This window comes from Schistocerca americana, chromosome 8, assembly GCF_021461395.2.
Source record: "Schistocerca americana isolate TAMUIC-IGC-003095 chromosome 8, iqSchAmer2.1, whole genome shotgun sequence".
Taxonomy (NCBI): Eukaryota; Metazoa; Arthropoda; class Insecta; order Orthoptera; family Acrididae; genus Schistocerca; species Schistocerca americana.
The window spans coordinates 430,376,218-430,396,333 of record NC_060126.1 but is presented as its reverse complement, the minus strand read 5'-3'; the positions used below and the strand labels follow the sequence as shown (position 1 = coordinate 430,396,333).

The following is a 20,116-nucleotide window of genomic DNA, read 5'->3' as shown; positions in this document are numbered from 1 at the left end:
ACACTGTGCCAACATGTGCTGGCCGTGCACCAAGGCATGTTTAGCCACAGGGTGATCATCGTTACCAACAAACACTGTCTGCCTGTGTCCATTCATGCAAATGGACAGTTTGTTGCTGGTCATTCCCACATAGAAAGCTTCACAGTGTAGGCAGGTCAGTTGGTAAGCCACGTGGGTGCTTTCACACGTGGCTCTGCCTTTGATCGTGTACACCTTCCAGGTTACAGGACTGGAGTAGGTGGTAGTGGGAGGGTGCATGGGACAGGTTTTACACTGGGGGCGGTTACAAGGGTAGGAGCCAGAGGGTAGGGAAGGTGGTTTGGGGATTTCATAGGGATGAACTAAAAGGTTACGAAGGTTAGGTGGACAGCGGAAAGACACTCTTGGTGGAGTGGGGAGGATTTCATGAAGGATGGATCTCATTTCAGGGCTGGATTTGAGGAAGTCGTATCCCTGCTGGAGAGCCACATTCAGAGTCTGATCCAGTCCCGGAAAGTATCCTGTCACAAGTGGGGCACTTTTGGGGTTTTTCTGTGGGAGGTTCTGGGTTTGAAGGGATGAGGAAGTGGCTCTGGTTATTTGCTTCTGTACCAGGTCGGGAGGGTAGTTGCGGGATGCGAAAGCTGTTTTCAGGTTGTTGGTGTAATGGTTCAGGGATTCCGGACTGGAGAAGATTCATTTGCCACAAAGACCTAGGCTGTAGGAAAGGGACCGTTTGATGTGGAATGGGTGGCAGCTGTCATAATGGAGGTACTGTTGCTTGTTGGTGGGTTTGATGTGGACGGACGTGTGAAGCTGGCCATTGGACAGATGGAGGTCAACGTCAAGGAAAGTGACATGGGATTTGGAGTAGGACCAGGTGAATCTGATGGAACCAAAAGAGTTGAGGTTGGAGAGGAAATTCTGGAGTTCTTCTTCACTGTGAGTCCAGATCATGAAGATGTCATCAATAAATCTGTACCAAACTTGGGGTTTGCAGGCCTGGGTAACCAAGAAGGCTTCCTCTAAGCGACCCATGAATAGGTTGGTGTACGAGGGGGCCATCCTGGTACCCATGGCTGTTCCCTTTAATTGTTGGTATGTCTGGCCTTCAAAAGTTGTGGGTCAGGATGAAGCTGGCTAAGGTAATGAGGAAAGAGGTTTTAGGTAGGGTGGCAGGCGATCGGCGTGAAAGGAAATGCTCCATCGCAGCGAGGCCCTGGACATGCGGAATATTTGTGTATAAGGAAGTGGCATCAATGGTTACAAGGATGGTTTCCGGGGGTAACAGACTGGGTAAGGATTCCAGGCGTTCGAGAAAGTGGTTGGTGTCTTTGATGGAGGATGGAAGACTGCATGTAATGGGTTGAATGTGTTGATCTACGTAGGCAGAGATACGTTCTGTGGGGGCTTGGTAACCAGCTACAATGGGGCGGCCGGGATGATTGGGTTTGTGAATTTTAGGAAGAAGGTTTTGTTTGGTAAGTCTCATCATCTTTGTTTTATATTACAGGTGTTGAACCTACGGTCTTCTGAGTTACTAGGCCGATCATGTGACTGTTCTGATGATATGGATAAAAATGAAAGTGGGAAGGAGTGAGACGTATAAATAATTAAAAATTACCAGTATCAGTATAAAACCACATTTTTTGCCTCGCTAACATATTAAATGTACTAAATAAAGACACTGGCAAAAGTGAAAGACAAATGTTTAACACACTGACTAGTGTCACTGTTGTAATATTGTATAGACACAATCTCAGCAATAACACCAACCCATTTTTATTCTGCTTTCACATGAAGATATCCACAATATCACTGAATGAAGCACACAACAGTAAAAAGTCTCATAACTATAAAACACATCATAACACAGTCTCATAGGTAAGCATACAATAACCGATTAAATATAAGTGAGGCCATGACGGGCCTGTACTGGGCTGTTGTGCACACAGCACAGCACTTCCTGCTCTGTCTGGCTAGATTATAAGGCAACCTCTCTACGTCACAGTGCTGTTTGATTATGCACAGTCACACTGTGGATATGTCCATGTCTTCCATTAGTAGGTGACAGGTGTTATGCTGCCACAGGAGAATATGGTATGAAAAGGTACGGGTACAGACAGGTTCCCATCTGAGAGGCTGCAGAAATAAAGAAAGGTGGCCCACTGCAGACCACTCTGCCCGGCAGTGATAGCCCACAGAGTGAAGAATGTTCTGGAACCAAAGGAGGCCAGGAGCAGGCAGCAGCAGCCAGTACAAATCGTGGAGGGGGAGGGTTCGTAGGATTGTGGATGTACGGACACAGGGTTTTTTGGTGCACAGTTTGTGCACGAGAATGGCACCAAGGCCATACTGGGAGGCATCTGTGGTCAAAACAAGATTCTGGCCTGGTTGGAAGGAGACCAAGCAAGGCACCATGCATAATTTTGACCTTAATACAGTAGAAGCATGATCACAGGTGGGTGACCAGTGAAAAGGAACACCTTCACATAAGAAGCATGAAGTAGCTGGGCAAGTGTGGCTGCACCAGGATGAAATTTACGGTAGTATGCAATTTCTCTGAGAAAGTCTTGCAACTCTTTGACAATGGCAGGACGTGGCTAAGCTGTAATGGCATCGACCTGCTGGTGTAAAGCTCTTGACACCAGCTTGGAGAGTTTCAAACCAAAATAGATGACAGACAGTTGAAAAAATTGTGATTTGCTGAAGACACATTTCAAACCGGCAGCCTGTAGTTCCATGAACAAGGCATGAAGATTCTGCAAACATTTATCTGTTGAGGCCACAACACCATCCAGGTAGTTAGTAAACCCCAGAATGGAGGCTGTGAGTTGCTCCAAAAATCACTGGAAAATGGCAGGGGCACTAGCCATGCCAAATGGCAGGCACTGGTATTGATATACCCCAAAGGGAGTATTCACTACGAGGACATGTTTGGAATAATCATCCACAGGCAGTTGTAAGCAGGCTTCCGACAAGTCCATTTTGGAAAAATATTGGCTCCCAGAAAGCCATGCTGAGTGTTCTTCCGGACAGGGTAAGTGATAGGTATCGATAATAGATTGTGAATTTACAGTCTTTTTAAAATAATCACAAAGCCAAAGGTTGCCATTAGATATTTTGATAATTAATGGAGTAGACCATTTGCTTGATGAGAGAGGCGTGTTAACACTCAAAGATGTAAGTCAGTTTAGTTCCAATCTGACTTTTCCTGTGCAGCTACTGGGACTCGGTAGGCATGAAAGAAACAGGGGCACGCCATTGGTTTCACTGTGATGTGAGCCTTGAAATCAGACCACACTCTAAAACTTCTGAAAACAGTGGGGAATATTCTGAGCAAAGAACATCCAGTTGGTTGTATGGAACTTGATCCAATACAAGAAGCACAGAAATAGAGAACCCAAAAAATTTTGAAGGCGTTAGTTTACAGTGTTGGCATCATCCACTACTAGGAAGATCAAAGGCCAAACTAGTACTTTGTACACTGCAGAAGTAAAAACTGCAACCTAGTGTGGGTGTCCATTGTCACTCACCAACTGACATGATACGGGGGACAACGCCAGCGACCCAAGATCTACATAGCTTTGATAATTTAACAATGTTACTGCTGCACCCATGTCACTTGCGTTTTTAACATCTTGTCCATCACATATACTTCAATGTAGAGTTTGTCTGGGACTACTATTACTTGGGAAACAAAACACTGTTCAAAAACATTTTCATGTTTGAGAGTTGCACACAGATGCAACAGTCCCCCCCCCCCCATCTCTTGCACATTGGCCATCGCCCAAAGCTTTTGCCACACGGCCCACTCGCTCCATGACAGACGAGGAGCACTTGGCCACTGTTGTGACACACCGACTACTGCTACTGTCTAACCCCCCCCCCCCCCATTTCCTCCTGAAGTAACTGACAGCGGCCGAGGAGGGGAGGAAGCAGTGGCGGCTACTTCACACCACACTTCTATCTGATTTCCTGCTGCCATAGATACTTCAGAAGACTGAGCAATGTTCAGAATATCTATGACAGAGTTATTTTCATATTGTAAAGCATGCTCACAAACTTCCCCATCAGGTGTATTATAACATCACGAACCATCGAGTCGGCATATGACGTCCAATGGCCCTCAGTAACAAACTGGCAATGGTGCCCAAGGTCTGTACAACTGTTGTGCCCACTTCTGAAAATGGTATAACTCAATGTGAGGAGCAATAAAATTATGTTTGCAATGACAATTACAGAGCCAGTAATAAATACATTTCCCCCAAGAGAAACTGGCAGGTTCCTGAAGAGGAGCTAGCTGACACAAGAGGTGATAAACAGAAGTAGAAATCCATGACAAAAACAAAGCCTTATACAAATTGGGTTTGGTGACTCCAAAAGCTTGAAAATACTGCCAAAGGCATTATTATCATATTCCTTCCAATCTTCCACAGAATCACCATACAGAGGAAATGGCGGGGGGAGGTTGCATTAACGGCAGTGGAACCTGGACATCAATGAGGCTGTGAAATTGTTTAGTGCCATGGAGAGAGCCTGCAGCTGGTTGATAAGAGCTTGCTGTTGTCCAATACGAGACTGAAGAACTTCTTCCACAGGCATGTTGGCTGTATACTACATGAAATAAATGAAACACGTGGAGTAGAATACTGAACTTGTAGCCACATACGTTTTAACACTGTACAGACACAATATCAGAATTAAGACCAACCAATTTTTATTCTGCTTCCACATGAAGACTTCCACAATAACACTGAATGAAGTATAGAACAGTACAAAGTTTCATAGCTATAGAACACACCAATATACGGTCTCATAGGTGAGCATAAAATAAGCAAGTAAACATAAGTGAAGTTGAGGTCGCTAAATGCCAGGCTTATATTGGGCTGTTGTGCACATGGCATAGCACTTGCTGCATGTTCTGTCCAGGTTGTGACGTGACTTCTCTAAGCCAGCTGTGGAGGCACTTATATGGCATGCTTTTTGATTAGGCACACTTACACTATAGGGTTACAACAGTTGTGAAAATAGATTATAAGATGTACACAAATGAAAATAAAACAAGGGTAATGATGCTTACTCACAGTTAAATCATGTGATGCTGGGGGATCAGGTTAGAAAATGAGATGCTAAATGAGGTTTTCTGTTTGGAGAACAAATTAAAAACAACTAATGTATAGAATACAGCCAGAGTTTGCATATTATTTGATTAATTTTCACTGGTTTCTCTCATTAGACATGAATAATTTTGTATTAACAAATGCATCAAGTGGCGCTTTTAACTTGTAACATGTGGCCACTAGGGCAATGAATATCTGAGGATTCTCAGCAGGAGGAGCAAAACTATACAAAATAATATGTGACTGGTGGATGTGCTCTGCATATTATTTACAATGGTTGCTGTATCCCCTGCAGACGAGGCTTACATTTGATATAAGAATATGTCAAAAGTAATTTTGTAGGAAAGATCTAGTAGAATGCAAATACTTAGGGAGCACAGGAGACCACTCACTGATAAGCAGAAGAATTGAGTCATCAACAGGTACACACAACAAAAAAAGGAATCTTTCTAGCTTTCGGAATAACTGTTTCTCGAGATAGGGCACGGGCGAGTGCGCGCATGCACGCACACATGCACGCCTATGCCCCTACATGGCACCATCTGGGCACACAATGCTAGTGCTGCATTTCAGCAGGTAGATTAGGTTGGGGTTGTATTAGGTGAGGGGGAGGAGGGGGAGAGGAGGGAGGGGAGGGAGTGTAGCGGTTCCACCTGCTTTTATTTCTTCACCTGTTGTCCTCGGTGTTGACGTACTGCGTTGCTACACTGGCTGAAAAATGGGGTTTGTAATTTGGACACTGACTAGGGTAAATAATGTAGCCGACAACTGCTCAGCTGCATTTCACTGTCTTTTACTTTCCCTTTTCACAACCAACCCCATATACACATTTAATATGGCCAGTGCACTACTGTTTAAACTTACCATAAGCCTCATTAATAGTTTGCAAGTGTACCTCCACATACTGCTACTATAGTTTACTGTTGAACATCTACAAGCAGTAAAAGCATAACCACAAAGTTTACAGTTCTTGAAGAACAGAAGGGTACATATGGAGCAGACACTGTCATTGGTTTTACACACGGCCTATTTGTTTAACACTTATTTCACAGTTAATAATTGAAGCATTGTTGCTGTTCTAACCAAAACATGATCCTCGTCTGAAACTTGGCTGTGGACTGACTGTCTTGTGACCAAAAATCAGGCCATTATATATCCTCACAACAATAGGTACTGAATTTAACATTGTTCAAAGATTAATTTGTAGAAATTACAATTAAAACTTAACTCATTAAATTAACTGAATACAACGAAAAATTCTGTATTTTAACAGTTTCTTCTACTACAAGGTTGAGGCCAAATTATTTGCTTAAATCATGAAATTAACAAATATAGTTACGTAAACAATTATTTTGACAAAACTGTTAATCACTTTGTAATTAATGAAGGGCTGGTTTTTCTAACATGTTTCCAAATAGAGCCAAATAGATACTTTAAGATTACTAGTATTTTGTCTTCCAAATGTTTATAATTAGTATAGAACTCATATTTGTTTATGTGTCAACAATAGAATTTAAGTTACAAAACAATTACTGATTTCACCCTGTAATAAAGGATACTAACTAGTAATAGTCAAAATAAATTATAAAATCAATTATATACATAAAACTAAGCACAACATCAGGTCTGGTCTTATACTCTTTAACACTGAGGGCCAACCTTTCTCTTTTATGAAAATACAGATTATATTCATGTATATTAATAGTAATTAGTTAAGAGTGAAAAACCAAATTTAAGGAGGCAGCTGGCAAAACAAGAGGGGAATTAACATTATCCCAGTCTGCTTCATCACAAGAGGTGACAGGGGGGAGGGGGAGGAGGGGGGGGGGGGAGAGAGAGAGAGAGAGAGAGAGAGAGAGAGAGAGAGAGAGAGAGAGAGAGAGAGAGGGGGGGGGGGGGGGGGGGCTGGAGGCAGGAAGAGGTGTTGGGGGTGTGTGGCTAATGGCTCTGGGAAGGCAGCCGGTTAACCAGCTAGGAATACAGGAGGGAGGTGTGCACGAGCTAGGCAAATGATGCACAGGTGTCAGAGACAGAGGAGAGTGGCACACACTGAAGGTGATGTGGGAGGGGGTAATAGGATGGAGGAAGGGGAAACTGTTGGATGGAGGATGTGGGGACAGTGGGATACCAGAGACTGAGGGCAGGATGGTTATAGGAGTGAAGGAGTGTTGCAAGGATAACTCCCATGTGCATAGTACAGAGAAGCCAGTTGTGGAGGGAGGATCCAGGTGGCCTGGATTGTGAAGCAGCCACTGAAATTTAGCATGTTATGCTCAGCTGCATGTAGTGCCAGCGGGTGGTCAACTTTGTTCTCGGCAACAATTTGGTGGTGGCCATTGATCCTGTTGGATAGCTAGTTGATAGTCATACCAACATAAAAAGCTGGGCACAATGTTTGCAGGAGAGTTGTGAAATATGGTATCCCGGCTGAGACACAAAGTTGAAATATGCTCACTATTTTTTATTTACTTAAATTTGGCATATTTCGTGGCAGTACCTTTTCCGTTAGATGTTTACAAGACGATATTGGTCTTGGCTTCAGTTGTCTAGTGGAAATATGATTCCACAATTGCAGTTTTTGTCAGCTGCAGAAATGTCCTGGTTCAATGTGTTTGCCTCATTTTTGGTGCTTCAAATACCATTTCTTCAAATGTAGTTTTTCTTCTTAAAGTTTATATAAAAAAAATAGTAACATAATTCAAAATTATTTATGACGGTGACCTGCACATTGTTCTACCGTCAACACACACCACGAGATCACTGCCGACTGAGTACAGTCAAAGACGACTCCAGCGTCAAAGACATTTTAACAACACACAAGCTTCCACTTGTAATCAGTCTCTTTGCTATTCTTCAACACATTTACTAATAGTAATCAATATGCTTTCACTCTCAAAAATATAAGTAAATTAACATATAATAAGGCAAATTATAATAAAAAATTCTGACAAAAAATATAAGAAAACATTTACAATTTGGTATCGACAAATCCGGTAGAAAATAACACATCTCCCAGATCCATTACAGTTGGTATATGATGTGGCTGCTTTCACAGGTGGCCCATCCTCTGATAGGGTATGGTGAGCCTGTGATAGGACTGGAGTAGGAACTGCTGGGCAGAGGGATTGGGCAGGTCTTGCACATGGATTTGATCCCTGTGGCAAGGGGATGGGAATGGGAGTGGCATTGGTGATGAACTAGGATGATGTGTAGTTTGGGTGGGTGATGGAACACCACATTAGGAGGGGTGGAAAGGATCTGGGGTAGGATGTTCCTCATTTAAGGGCATGATGATAGATAACCAAAGCCCTGACAAAGTTGTTCCAGTCCAGGCTGATAATTGGTGACAAGGGGAAGACTTCTTTGTAGCTGATACGTAGGGATGGTGGCAAGACTGGGGGCGTGTGAGGATATGGCACAGAAAATCTGTTTGTGGATTGCATTCAGGGGTTGTTCCTGTCTGTGAAAGCCTTTGTGAAAGTGACGAGAGCTTCCTTGCCCAGTATGATGAAGGACTCACAACGGCCTTCACAGACAGGCACAATCCCTAAACCCAGTCTGCAAACAGATTTCCCATGCCATATCTACACACACCACACACACGCAAGCCCCCAACCACTCACAAGAATCATGTACAATGGAGTACCCTTCTTGTCATCCAACATCACCCAACACTGGAACAACTAAACCTAACCATATCCTTCATCAGGGTTTTGATTATCTATCACCATGTCCTAGTATAATCACCATGTCCTAGTATGAGGGTCATCCTTAGCATCTGTCCTAATCTGATGTTCCATTGCCCACTCAAACTACTTAATATCTTAGTGCGTCATCAATGCCACTCCCTCTCCCAACTCTTGCCACATGGACCTGCCCAGTCCACCCACCCAGCACTTCCTACTCCAGCCCCTTCACAGGCTTATCCTACCCCATCAGATGCTGGGCCATCTGTGAAACTAGCCAAGTCACACACTAACTCTGCTGCAAACAATGCACAGTTTTTTAAGTTGGTACTCCACCTGAGACAACCTCCCGATCCCAACCCAGTCCACCTGCCAAATTACAGCACTCACACTGGGCATATCCAGCTGGTGCCACAGAGGGGTAGAGGCACATACGTGTGTGTGTGTGTGTGTGTGTGTGTATTTGTACTTTAGCTCAAGAAAGGATTACGCTGAAAGCTTGCAGTTTTCTTTCTTTTTTGTGTGTGCCTGACGATAACGCAATGATTCAGCTTTTTGGTGAGTGGTCTTCTTTACTCCCTAAATATTTAATGTCAAAATTGATGATGATATAAAATGCTGACAGCCAATAATACGAAAAGGTTTGCTGAAAAAGAGAAATAATATAACAAACAATGGTAAATCCAAGATGGAATATAACAATATATGAAAAGGAAAGTTGCTACTCACTAAGTAGAGGAGATGCTGAGTTGCAGAGGGGCACAACAAAAAGACTGTCACAAATAAAGCTTTCAGTCAGCAAGGCCTCCATCAAAAATAGACAGCGCACACGCACACACACACACACACACACACACACACACACACACACACACACGCGCGCGCGCGCGCGAGAGTTTTCGAAAAAACAACTCATGCACACACGACTGCAGTCTCTGGCAACTGAAGACACACTGGCTTCAGTTGCCAGACTCTGCAGTCGTGTGTGTGTGTGTGTGTGTGTGTGTGTGTGTGTGTGTGTGTGTGTGTGCTGTCTATTTTTGACGGAGACCTTGCTGACTGAAAGCTTTATTTGTGACAGTCTTTTTGTTGTGCCTGTCTGCGAGTCATCATCTCCACTACATGACGAGTAGCAACTTTCCTTTTCAGAAATAATACAACACTGAATACAAACTTAATTTTTTGGAAGTCTTTTCTCGAATTATTTGTTTGGAATATAGCCTTATATAGAAGTAAAATGTGGCTGCTGAACAGTACAGACAAAACTAGTACACAAGCTTTTAAAATATGGAGTTATAGAAGCGTGCTGCTGACTAGATTGGTAGGTAGGGTAGGTAACACAGTGATGTTGCATTGATTCAAGAATGAACATTTAATTCTGTAATATAGGGGACTGGGGGGCAGGGAGTGGAGGGGATAAAAATTTTAAGGAAGACTTTGGCTTGAATACAGTAAGCAGGTTCATATGAATGTAGGTTGCAGAAGTTATACAGAGTGAAGTGTCTGCAATCTGATAGCAGTGTATTTCTACATTAATTTCTAGAATAGCTTAATATATTCAAATATAATAAAACACAAACAGCCAGAACTTACACTCATTAAGGACAAACAATAAAAGTTTAGTTAAAAAAATATGTGTTGCATATAAAAAGTAATAGGGAAACAGTTTTTCAAATAGTTTTCATGAAACTGTCTACATAAAATTATTTACCTTGTGTCTCCCCATTTAGCCAGGCAACTACCATGGAAGGAATGGTTGCACAGAATTGTCAATATGCCATCGACACTCTCATCCATTCGCTCGAGACAAACGGGGCATGTGGGCAGTTCAGTATGTGAAGGAGGTGGAGCCAGTTCACCTTCACTTCCCCCTTCACATACGAGCTCAACGTGAGACACAAACACCAGATGGCAGCAGCAATCAGGTTCCAGAGAATTAAAGGGCACACCGTTGAATGACGTGTAGAACTCGGCAGCTGCTTGCTACCTTCCCACCAAATTATGGAACAGAAAAATAAGAAGAAACATAGCGGATAAGAGACTGTGATCATATAGTTAATTTTATTTACATATGCCATAATTTCAAGATCTTTCTTTACATGTTGGCAATCATTTTTATCCTAAGCAACAGAAAAATACTCTTGCACCACAAGAAATGGGCACTAAAGAAGAGGAAAAGGAGAGGGTAGATTATGTGGGCAGATCAGAGTGGATTAACCAGGAAAGAAGAAACATTGTTCCTTATACTGTACTTATAATTTATATATAAAAACAAAGATGAGGTGACTTACCGAACAAAAGCGCTGGCAGGTCGATAGACACACAAACAAACACAAACACACACACAAAATTCAAGCTTTCGCAACAAACTGTTGCCTCATCAGGAAAGAGGGAAGGAGAGGGGAAGACGAAAGGAAGTGGGTTTTAAGGGAGAGGGTAAGGAGTCATTCCAATCCCGGGAGCGGAAAGACTTACCTTAGGGGGAAAAAAGGACAGGTATACACTCGCACACACACACATATCCATCCACACATACAGACACAAGCAGACATATTTATAGTCTTTAAATATGTCTGCTTGTGTCTGTATGTGTGGATGGATATGTGTGTGTGTGCGAGTGTATACCTGTCCTTTTTTCCCCCTAAGGTAAGTCTTTCCGCTCCCGGGATTGGAATGACTCCTTACCCTCTCCCTTAAAACCCACTTCCTTTCGTCTTCCCCTCTCCTTCCCTCTTTCCTGATGAGGCAACATTTTGTTGCGAAAGCTTGAATTTTGTGTGTGTGTTTGTGTTTGTTTGTGTGTCTATCGACCTGCCAGCGCTTTTGTTCGGTAAGTCACCTCATCTTTGTTTTTATATATAATTTTTCCCACGTGGAATGTTTCCTTCCATTATATTGTACTTATAATTTGTTACACTTTGCCTAGCGATGAACTAGTACTTGGCCATACGACAAGTCCATAACTTAAATTAATCTTTCATGCATGATTTGCAAAGAAAAGAAGAGTCAGAAGAACTTTATGTGGATAGAATATGGCCTGAAATCAATCCAGAAATGGATTTTACAGTATACACATTGCTGCAAAACAAAATTACCCAAATGTAGAAAAGTACTGATATCTCCATACAAACTATTATCAGAATATTTAATAGCAATGTTATGTATTATTCTAGATATGTGGAACATCTGTTGTTTTTCTGGTCTTCAGTCCAGAGACTGGTTTGATGCAGCTTTCCATGCTACTCTAGCCTGAGCAAATCTCTTTATCTCCGAATAACTACTGCAACCTAATTCCTTTTCAATCTGCTTAGCATATTCATCTCTTGGTCTCCCTCTACAATTTTTACCCTCCACACTTCCCTCCAGTACTAAATTGGTGATCCCTTGATGGCTCAAAACATGTCCTGTCAACCGATCCCTTCTTCTAGTCAAGTTATGCCACAAATTCATCTTCTCCCCAATTCTATTCGGTAAGACTTTGGGTCAAGCTGCTGGAAAATCATTCTGGAGTGTAATTAGCAGTCTTCGAAAGGGAGGTAAGAAGGAAATGACAAGTATTTTGGACAGGTCAGGAAAACTGCTGGTGAATCCTGTTGATGCCTTGGGCAGATGGAGGGAATATGTTGAAGAGTTGTTCAATGTAGGTGAAAATATGATCAGTAATGTTTCAGATTTCGATGTACAATGGGAAAGGAATGATGATGGAAATAGGATCACATTTGAGGAAGTGGAGAAAATGGTCAATAGATTGCAGTGCAATAAAGCGGCTGGTGTGGATGAAATTAAGTCGGAACTCATCAAATACAGTGGAATGTCAGGTCTTCAATGGCTACACAGGATAATTGAAATGGCCTGGGAGTCGGGAGAGGTTCCATCAGACTGGACAAAAACAGTAATCACACCAATCTTTAAACATGGAAACAGAAAAGATTGTAACAACTACAGAGGTATCTCTTTAATCAGCGTTGTGGGTAAAATCTTCTCAGGTATTGTTGAAAGGAAAGTGCGAGTATTAGTTGAGGACCAATTGGATGAAAATCAGTGTGGGTTTAGGCCTCTTAGAGGTTGTCAGGACCAGATCTTTAGCTTAGGGCAAATAATGGAGAAGTGTTATGAGTGGAACAGGGAACTGTATCTATGCTTTATAGATCTAGAAAAGGCATATGACTGGGTTCCTAGGAGGAAGTTATTGTCTGTTCTACGAGATTATGGAATAGGAGGCAAACTTTTGCAAGTAATTAAAGGTCTTTACAGAGATAGACAGGCAGCAGTTAAGAGTTGACGGTAAATTGAGTTCATAGTTCAGAGTAGTTTCAGGGGTAAGACAAGGCTGCAGCCTGTCTCCACTGTTGTTCATATCATTTATGGATCATATGTTGAAAACAATAGACTGGCTGGGTGAGATTACGATATGTGAACACAAAATAAGCTGTCTCGCATATGCGGATGACTTAGTTGTGATGGCAGATTCAACTGAAAGTTTGCAAAGTAATATTTCAGAGCTAGATCAGAAATGTAAGGACTATGGTATGAAGATTAGCATCTCCAAAATGAAAGTAATGTCAGTGGGAAAGAGACACAAACGGATTGAGTGCCAAATAGGAGGAACAAAGTTAGGACAGGTGGACGGTTTCAAGTACTTAGGATGCATATTTTCACAGGATGGCAACATAGTGAAAGAACTGGAAGCGAGGTGCAGCAAAGCTAATGCAGTGAGCACTCAGCTACGATCTACTCTCTTCTGCAAGAAGAAAGTCAGTACCAAGGCTAAGTTATCTGTGCACCGTTCAATCTGTTGACCAACTTTGTTGTATGGGAGCAAAAGCTGGGTGGATTCAGGTTACCTTATCAATAACGTTGAGGTTACGGATATGAAAGTAGCTAGGATGATTGCAGGTACAAGTAGATGGGAACAATGGCAGGAGGTGTCCACAATGAGGAAATCAAAGAAAAACTGGGAATGAACTCTACAGATGTAGCAGTCAGGGCGAACAGGCTTAGATAGTGGGGTCATGTTACACACATGGGAGAAGCAAGTTTACCCAAGAGACTCATGGGTTCAGCAGTAGAGGGCAGGAGGGGAAGGTACCTGGATTCAGTTAAGAATGATTTTGAAGTAATAGGCTTAACATCAGAAGAGGATGATAAAGATGACCTCCTCATCTACCCATCTAATCTTCAACATTCTTCTGTAGCACCACATTTCAAATGCTTCTATTATCTTCTTGTCTAAACTGTTTATCGTCTATGTTTCACTTCCATACATGGCTACACACTTTACAAATACTTTCAGAAAAAACTTTGTGACACTTAAATCTATAGTTGTTGTTAATAAATTTCTTTTCTTCAGAAATACTTTCCTTGCCATAGCCAGTTTACCCCCCCCCCCCCCCCCCCCTCTCATGAACCCTGGACCTTGCCGTTGGTGGGGAGGCTTGCGTGCCTCAGCGTTACAGATGGAGATGGCCGCACCGTAGGTGCAACCACAACGGAGGGGTATCTGTTGAGAGGCCAGACAAACGTGTGGTTCCTGAAGAGGGGCAGCACTCTTTTCAGTAGTTGCAGGGGCAACAGTCTGGATGATTGACTGATCTGGCCTTGCAACACTAACCAATACAGCCTTGCTGTGCTGGTACTGCGAACGGCTGAAAGCAAGGGGAAACTACAGCCATAATTTTTCCTGAGGGCATGCAACTTTACTGTATGGTTAAATGATGATGGCGTCCTTTTGGGTAAAATATTCCGGAGGTAAAATAGTCCCCCATTCGGATCTCCGGGCAGGGACTACTTAAGAGGATGTCATTATCAGGAGAAAGAAAACTGGCGTTCTACGGATCGGAGCGTGGAATTTCAGATCTGTTAATCAGACAAGTAAGTTAGAAAATTTAAAAAGGGAAATGGATAGGTTGAAGTTAGATATAGTGGGAGGAGGAGGATATTAGTGTTTAACGTCCCGTCGACAACGAGGTCATTAGAGACGGAGCGCAAGCTCGGGTGAGTGAAGGATGGGGAAGGAAATCGGCCGTGCCCTTTCAAAGGAACCATCCCGGCATTTGCCTGAAGCGATTTAGGGAAATCACGGAAAACCTAAATCAGGATGCCTGGAGACGGGATTGAACCGTCGTCCTCCCGAATGCGAGTCCAGTGTAGATATAGTGGGAATTAGTGAAGTTCGGTGGCAGGAGGAACAAGACTTTTGGTCAGGTGAATACAGGGTTATAAATACGAAATCAAATAGGGGTAATGCAGGAGTAGGTTTAATAATGAATAGGAAAATAGGAATGCGGGTAAGCTACTACAAACAGCATAGTGAACGCATTATTGTGGCCAAGATAGACACAAAGCGCATGCCTACTACAGTAGTACAAGTTTATATGCCAACTAGCTCTGCAGATGATGATGAAATTGATGAAATGTATGATGAGATAAAAGAAATTATTTAGGTAGTGAAGGGAGACGAAAATTTAATAGTCATGGGTGACTGGAATTCGAGAGTAGGAAAAGGGAGAGAAGGAAACGTATGGATTGGGGGAGAGAAATGAAATAGGAAGCCGTCTGGTATAATTTTGCACAGAGCATAACTTAATCATAGCTAACACTTGGTTCAAAAATCATAAGAGAAGGCTGTATACATGGAAGAATCCTGGAGATACTAGAAGGTACCAGATAGATTATATAATGGTAAGACAGAGATTTAGGAACCAGGTTTTAAATTGTAAGACATATCCAGGGGCAGATGTGGACTCTGGCCACAATCTATTGGTTATGAACTGTAGATTAAAACTGAAGAAACTGCAAAAAGGTGGGAATTTAAGGAGATGGGACCTGGATAAACTGACTACACCAGAGGTTCTACAGAGTTTCACAGAGAGCATAAGGGAACAATTGACAGGAATGGGGGAAAGAAATACAGTAGAAGAAGAATGGGTAACACTGAGGGATGAAGTAGTGAAGGCAGCAGAGGATCAAGTACGTAAAAAGACAAGGGCTAGTAGAAATCCTTGGGTAACAGAAGAAATATTGAATTTAATTGATGAAAGGAGAAAATATAAAAATGCTGTAAATGAAGCAGGCAAAAAGGAATACCAACGTCTCAAAAATGAGATTGACAGGAAGTGCAAAATGGCTAAGCAGGGATGGCTAGCGGACAAATGTAAGGATGTAGAGGGTTATCTCACTAGGGGTAAGATAGATAGTGCCTACAGGAAAATTAAAGAGACCTCTGGAGAAAAGAGAATCACATGTATGAATATCAAGAGCTCAGATGGAAACCCAGTTCTAAGCAAAGAAGGGAAAGCAGAAAGGTGGAAGGAGTATGTAGAGGGTCTATACAAGGGAGACGTAATTGAGGACAATATTACGGAAATGGAAGAGGATGTAGATGAAGATGAAATGGGAGATACGATACTGTGTGAAGAGTTTAACAGAGCACTGAAAGACCTAAGTCGACACAAGGTCCCAGGAGTAGACAATATTCCATTGGAACTACTGACGGCCTCACCATCTGGTGAGCAAGATGTATGAGACAGGCGAAATACCCTCAGACTTCAAGAAGAATAAAATAATTCTAATCCCAAAGAAAGCAGGTGTTGACAGATGTGAAAATTACCGAACTATCAGTTTAATAAGTCACGGATGCAAAATACTAATGCGAATTCTTTACAGACAAATGGAAAAACTGGTAGAAGCTGAATTCGGCGAAGATCAGTTTGGATTCCGCAGAAATGTTGGAACATGTGAGCCAATACTGACCCTACGACTTATCTTAGAAAATAGATTAAGGAAAGGCAAACCTACATTTCTAGCATTTGTAGACTTAGAGAAAGCTTTTGACAATGTTGACTGGAACACTCTCTTTCAAATTCTAAAGGTGGCAGGGGTAAAATACAGGGAGCAAAAGGCTATTTACAATTTGTACAGAAACCAGATCGCAGTTATAAGAGTCGAGGGGCATGAAAGGGAAGCAGCGGTTGGGAAGGGAGTGAGACAGGGTTGTAGCCTGTCCCCTATGTTATTCAATCTGTATATTGAGCAAGCAGTAAAGGAAACAAAAGAAAAATTCGGAGTAGGTATTAAAATCCATGGAGAAGAAATAAAAACTTTGAGGTTCGCCGATGACATTGTAATTCTGTCAGAGACAGCAAAGGACTTGGAAGAGCATTTGAACGGAATGGACAGTGTCTTGAAAGGAAGATATAAGATGAACATCAACAAAAGCAAAACGAGGATAATGGAATGTAGTCGAATTAAGTCGGGTGATGCTGAGGGTCTGCAGGAAAGTTTGTTTCTAGATGTGACGGGGACTCCTCTGGCACAGACTTCACATACACTATGCACACATTCAAAAATCAACTTATTCATTCAGAAATCAACTTAGAATTTGTTCAAAAACCAACAGGGGTACGTTCCAAAATCATATGAATAATCGATAGACCAAGATACGATGGATGCTAGGTGCTTTGTGAAACAAGGTCTTTTTCCTCAACAATATGAATTCGGCATCCCCCCACCCCTGAAAGTGCCGTCCAGGGCAAATAACCCAGTTTGCCCCCCCCCCCCCCCCTCCCCCCCGGGCCCTAGATACAGGCCTGTTGTGCAAGTGTGAATCTGGAAGCTTAGGCACACCAGTAAAACTTTTCTGGGTAGCATCTGGCTGCTTGCTGCTATTGCTAATTCACCTAACTGCCACACTTCCATAGCCACATGTGGAAGAAGGTACTACTCATACGTGACGCAACTGTGCATTCGCATGAGATCGCTTGCAACTGCTCAAATGAATCTAATGTAAGCAGTTGTGATGTCACGCTCATCGGAGGCAATTTGTTGTTATGAAACATTGCATAGTCTTCCTAAAGCCTCTGAGACATTTAGCTATTGGCAGACGCTTGTATGAGCACCATGTTTTGTTGTTGTATATGGCAAATTTCGTTTGCAACAAAAAAAAAAAAAAAAAAAAAAAAAAAAAAAAAAAAAAAAAAAAAAAAAAAAAACAACAACAACAACAACAACAACAACAACAACACTACAACTGAGGACTTTTAACACTGAAGTTTCCATATTTATCTCTTATATTTTTACACTTTGAGAACATAACTGTCATTAAATGATGTGATTCTCAAGCACACTAACTCTTCTTCTACTAAGTATTTTCTTCCTTTTTCTCCTGAGGTCTATAATCTCTCAAACAAGAAATCCATTAAAGCTACAGGACTATTACAAAATCAACAAATGTTGCATGAAAGAAAACAACATAAACAACAAACCTGAGTACGGAATGTAAGAAGTGCCATGTATTGATTTGGAGAGCCATCTCGAACAATTCTAAGATGCTGAATGTCTGCATGACATGCTGCAGTGAAGGTAAGGAGATCATGGCAGGTCATGGTTGCCGGTACTGCAAGAATGCATATGGTCTGGCTGCGCTGGGATGCTCGTTCCATTGATGTGAGTTCACTAATAAGCAAAGTAAAAGATACCAACAACTTTAACATAGAAGGCAAAAGTGCATTTTTTTTCTTCATAAGCTTATCTTATATCTGTATGGTTCTGTTTTTGTACCAAAGAAAATTTCAACTGTGCGTGGTCAGCTCATAAACCAGTTCAGTGGATTTCACTAAGAATTAACATAATTTATGAGTTACAAACCAGTTTCTTCCTGCACAAACAACCTGTAGAAAGAATGAAAATATGAGTGACAGTGAAGGAAATGGTTAAACACTGGACATTTTATTACAAGGGAAAGTTTCTAAGCTGGAATATAAAAATGGTAACAGACAGTTCTTAGTGGAATATAAATAGTGGATAGAATAAGGGTAAAAACACAACGTGTAATCGAGGCACTGAGACGTAGACAGGCACATGACCAAGACTGAGAATACCAAATGAAATTTTCACTCAGCAGCAGAGTGCACTGATATGAAACTTCCTGCCAAATTGAAACTGTGTGCCAGACCGATACTTGAACTCGGAACCTTTGCCTTTTGTGGACAAGGGCTCTACCAACTGAACCACCCATGCAAGACTCACAACCCATCCTCACAGCTTTACTTCCGCCAGTTTGGAAGTTTGCAGGGTAGGAGATGAGGTGCTGGTGGAAGTAAAGCTGTGAGGACAGATCGTGAATAGTGGTTGGGTAGCTCACCTAGTAGAGCACTTGCCCGCAAAAGGCAAAGGTCCTGAGTTCGAGTCTCAGTCCGACCTATGTTTCAATCTGCCACGAAGTTTCAATACTAAGAATGTTGTTAGGTATTTGACTTATTTGTCTTTAGGGCAAACAGAGTACATTCACACTTGCATGGCTGAACTGTCCCAGTCAACTATGCTGTCCCACCACTGCTCAACTGGGGTGGTGAGCTGCTGTGTTAGGCTGAGTGGGTGAAGGAAGAAAGGAGGCAAGGAGCAGTAGGAAAACTCAGGGAAGTGTGGCAGATGGCTGGGAGGGAGAAGCAGCAGGCACAGGAGACAGGAATGTGACACTAATGAGCTCTCTGTGACCACATGCAGGTAAAGTTGCCCATAGTGCGTAATAATGTAGAGGTGTGGATTGGGAGGGGGAGGTAGAACAGAGGACGAAGGAGACTAAGGAGAGGAGAGCAAGAGGGAAGTTAAGAGTCATTGCGTAGGGGTGGAGGTGGGTGTGGGGCAGGAGACAGGCAGGGATTGATGATGATGATGATGATAATGATGATGATGATGTTTGGTTTGTGGGGTGCTCAACACTGTGGTCATCACTGCCCATATAAATTCCCAATTTGCACAAAGTCCAATCTAGCCACTTTCACGAATAATGATGGAATGATGAGGACAATACTCAGTCCCCAAGCAAAGAAAATCCCCGACCCAGCTGGGAATCGAACCCAGGATCTATGATCCATAGGTAGCAACACTAGCCACTATATAACGAGCTGCGGACAGCAGGGATTGAGGCCAAGAGGATTATGGGGTCGCATGGCATGCTGCAAGGACAACTCAGACCCACATAATTCATGAAGCTGGTATTGGGGGAAAGGGGGGGGGGGGGTGGAGGGCAAGGTGGGGGGGGGGGCAGGGATTCAGATTGCATTGGTTGTGACGCAGTTATCATTAAATAGAACATTTTGTGCTCATAATTATGTTCCACTACTGGGTGGTGAAACCCGCATGTGGATACAGTTAAATGACAGGCACAGATGATTGGTAGTTCTTCAAGGGACACAATGAGATGTGCTCATATCTGCAACAGCAAACACGCAAAGCACAAGGATAACCAGATCTCTTCAACAAACCGTATGACCGCACACCTTAAGTGGTCAAACAACTCAATGCAACACCATTGTTTATGATCAGCAA

The 20,116-nt window shown here is 42.4% G+C and overlaps 1 protein-coding gene across 2 annotated transcripts in view; it reads right to left on the bottom strand.

The window, feature by feature from the left end:
• LOC124625772 (BRCA1-associated protein) overlaps nucleotides 1-20,116 on the bottom strand; it is a 135,334-nt gene that overhangs the window by 50,818 nt on the left and 64,400 nt on the right. For both annotated transcript variants that reach the window (XM_047149211.1, XM_047149212.1), the window contains exons 4-5: nucleotides 18,052-18,241; nucleotides 10,500-10,771 (exon numbers count right to left, since the gene is read on the bottom strand). In XM_047149211.1, the coding sequence (XP_047005167.1) occupies nucleotides 10,500-10,771; nucleotides 18,052-18,241 (462 nt within the window). The remainder of the gene's footprint in view (nucleotides 1-10,499; nucleotides 10,772-18,051; nucleotides 18,242-20,116) is intronic.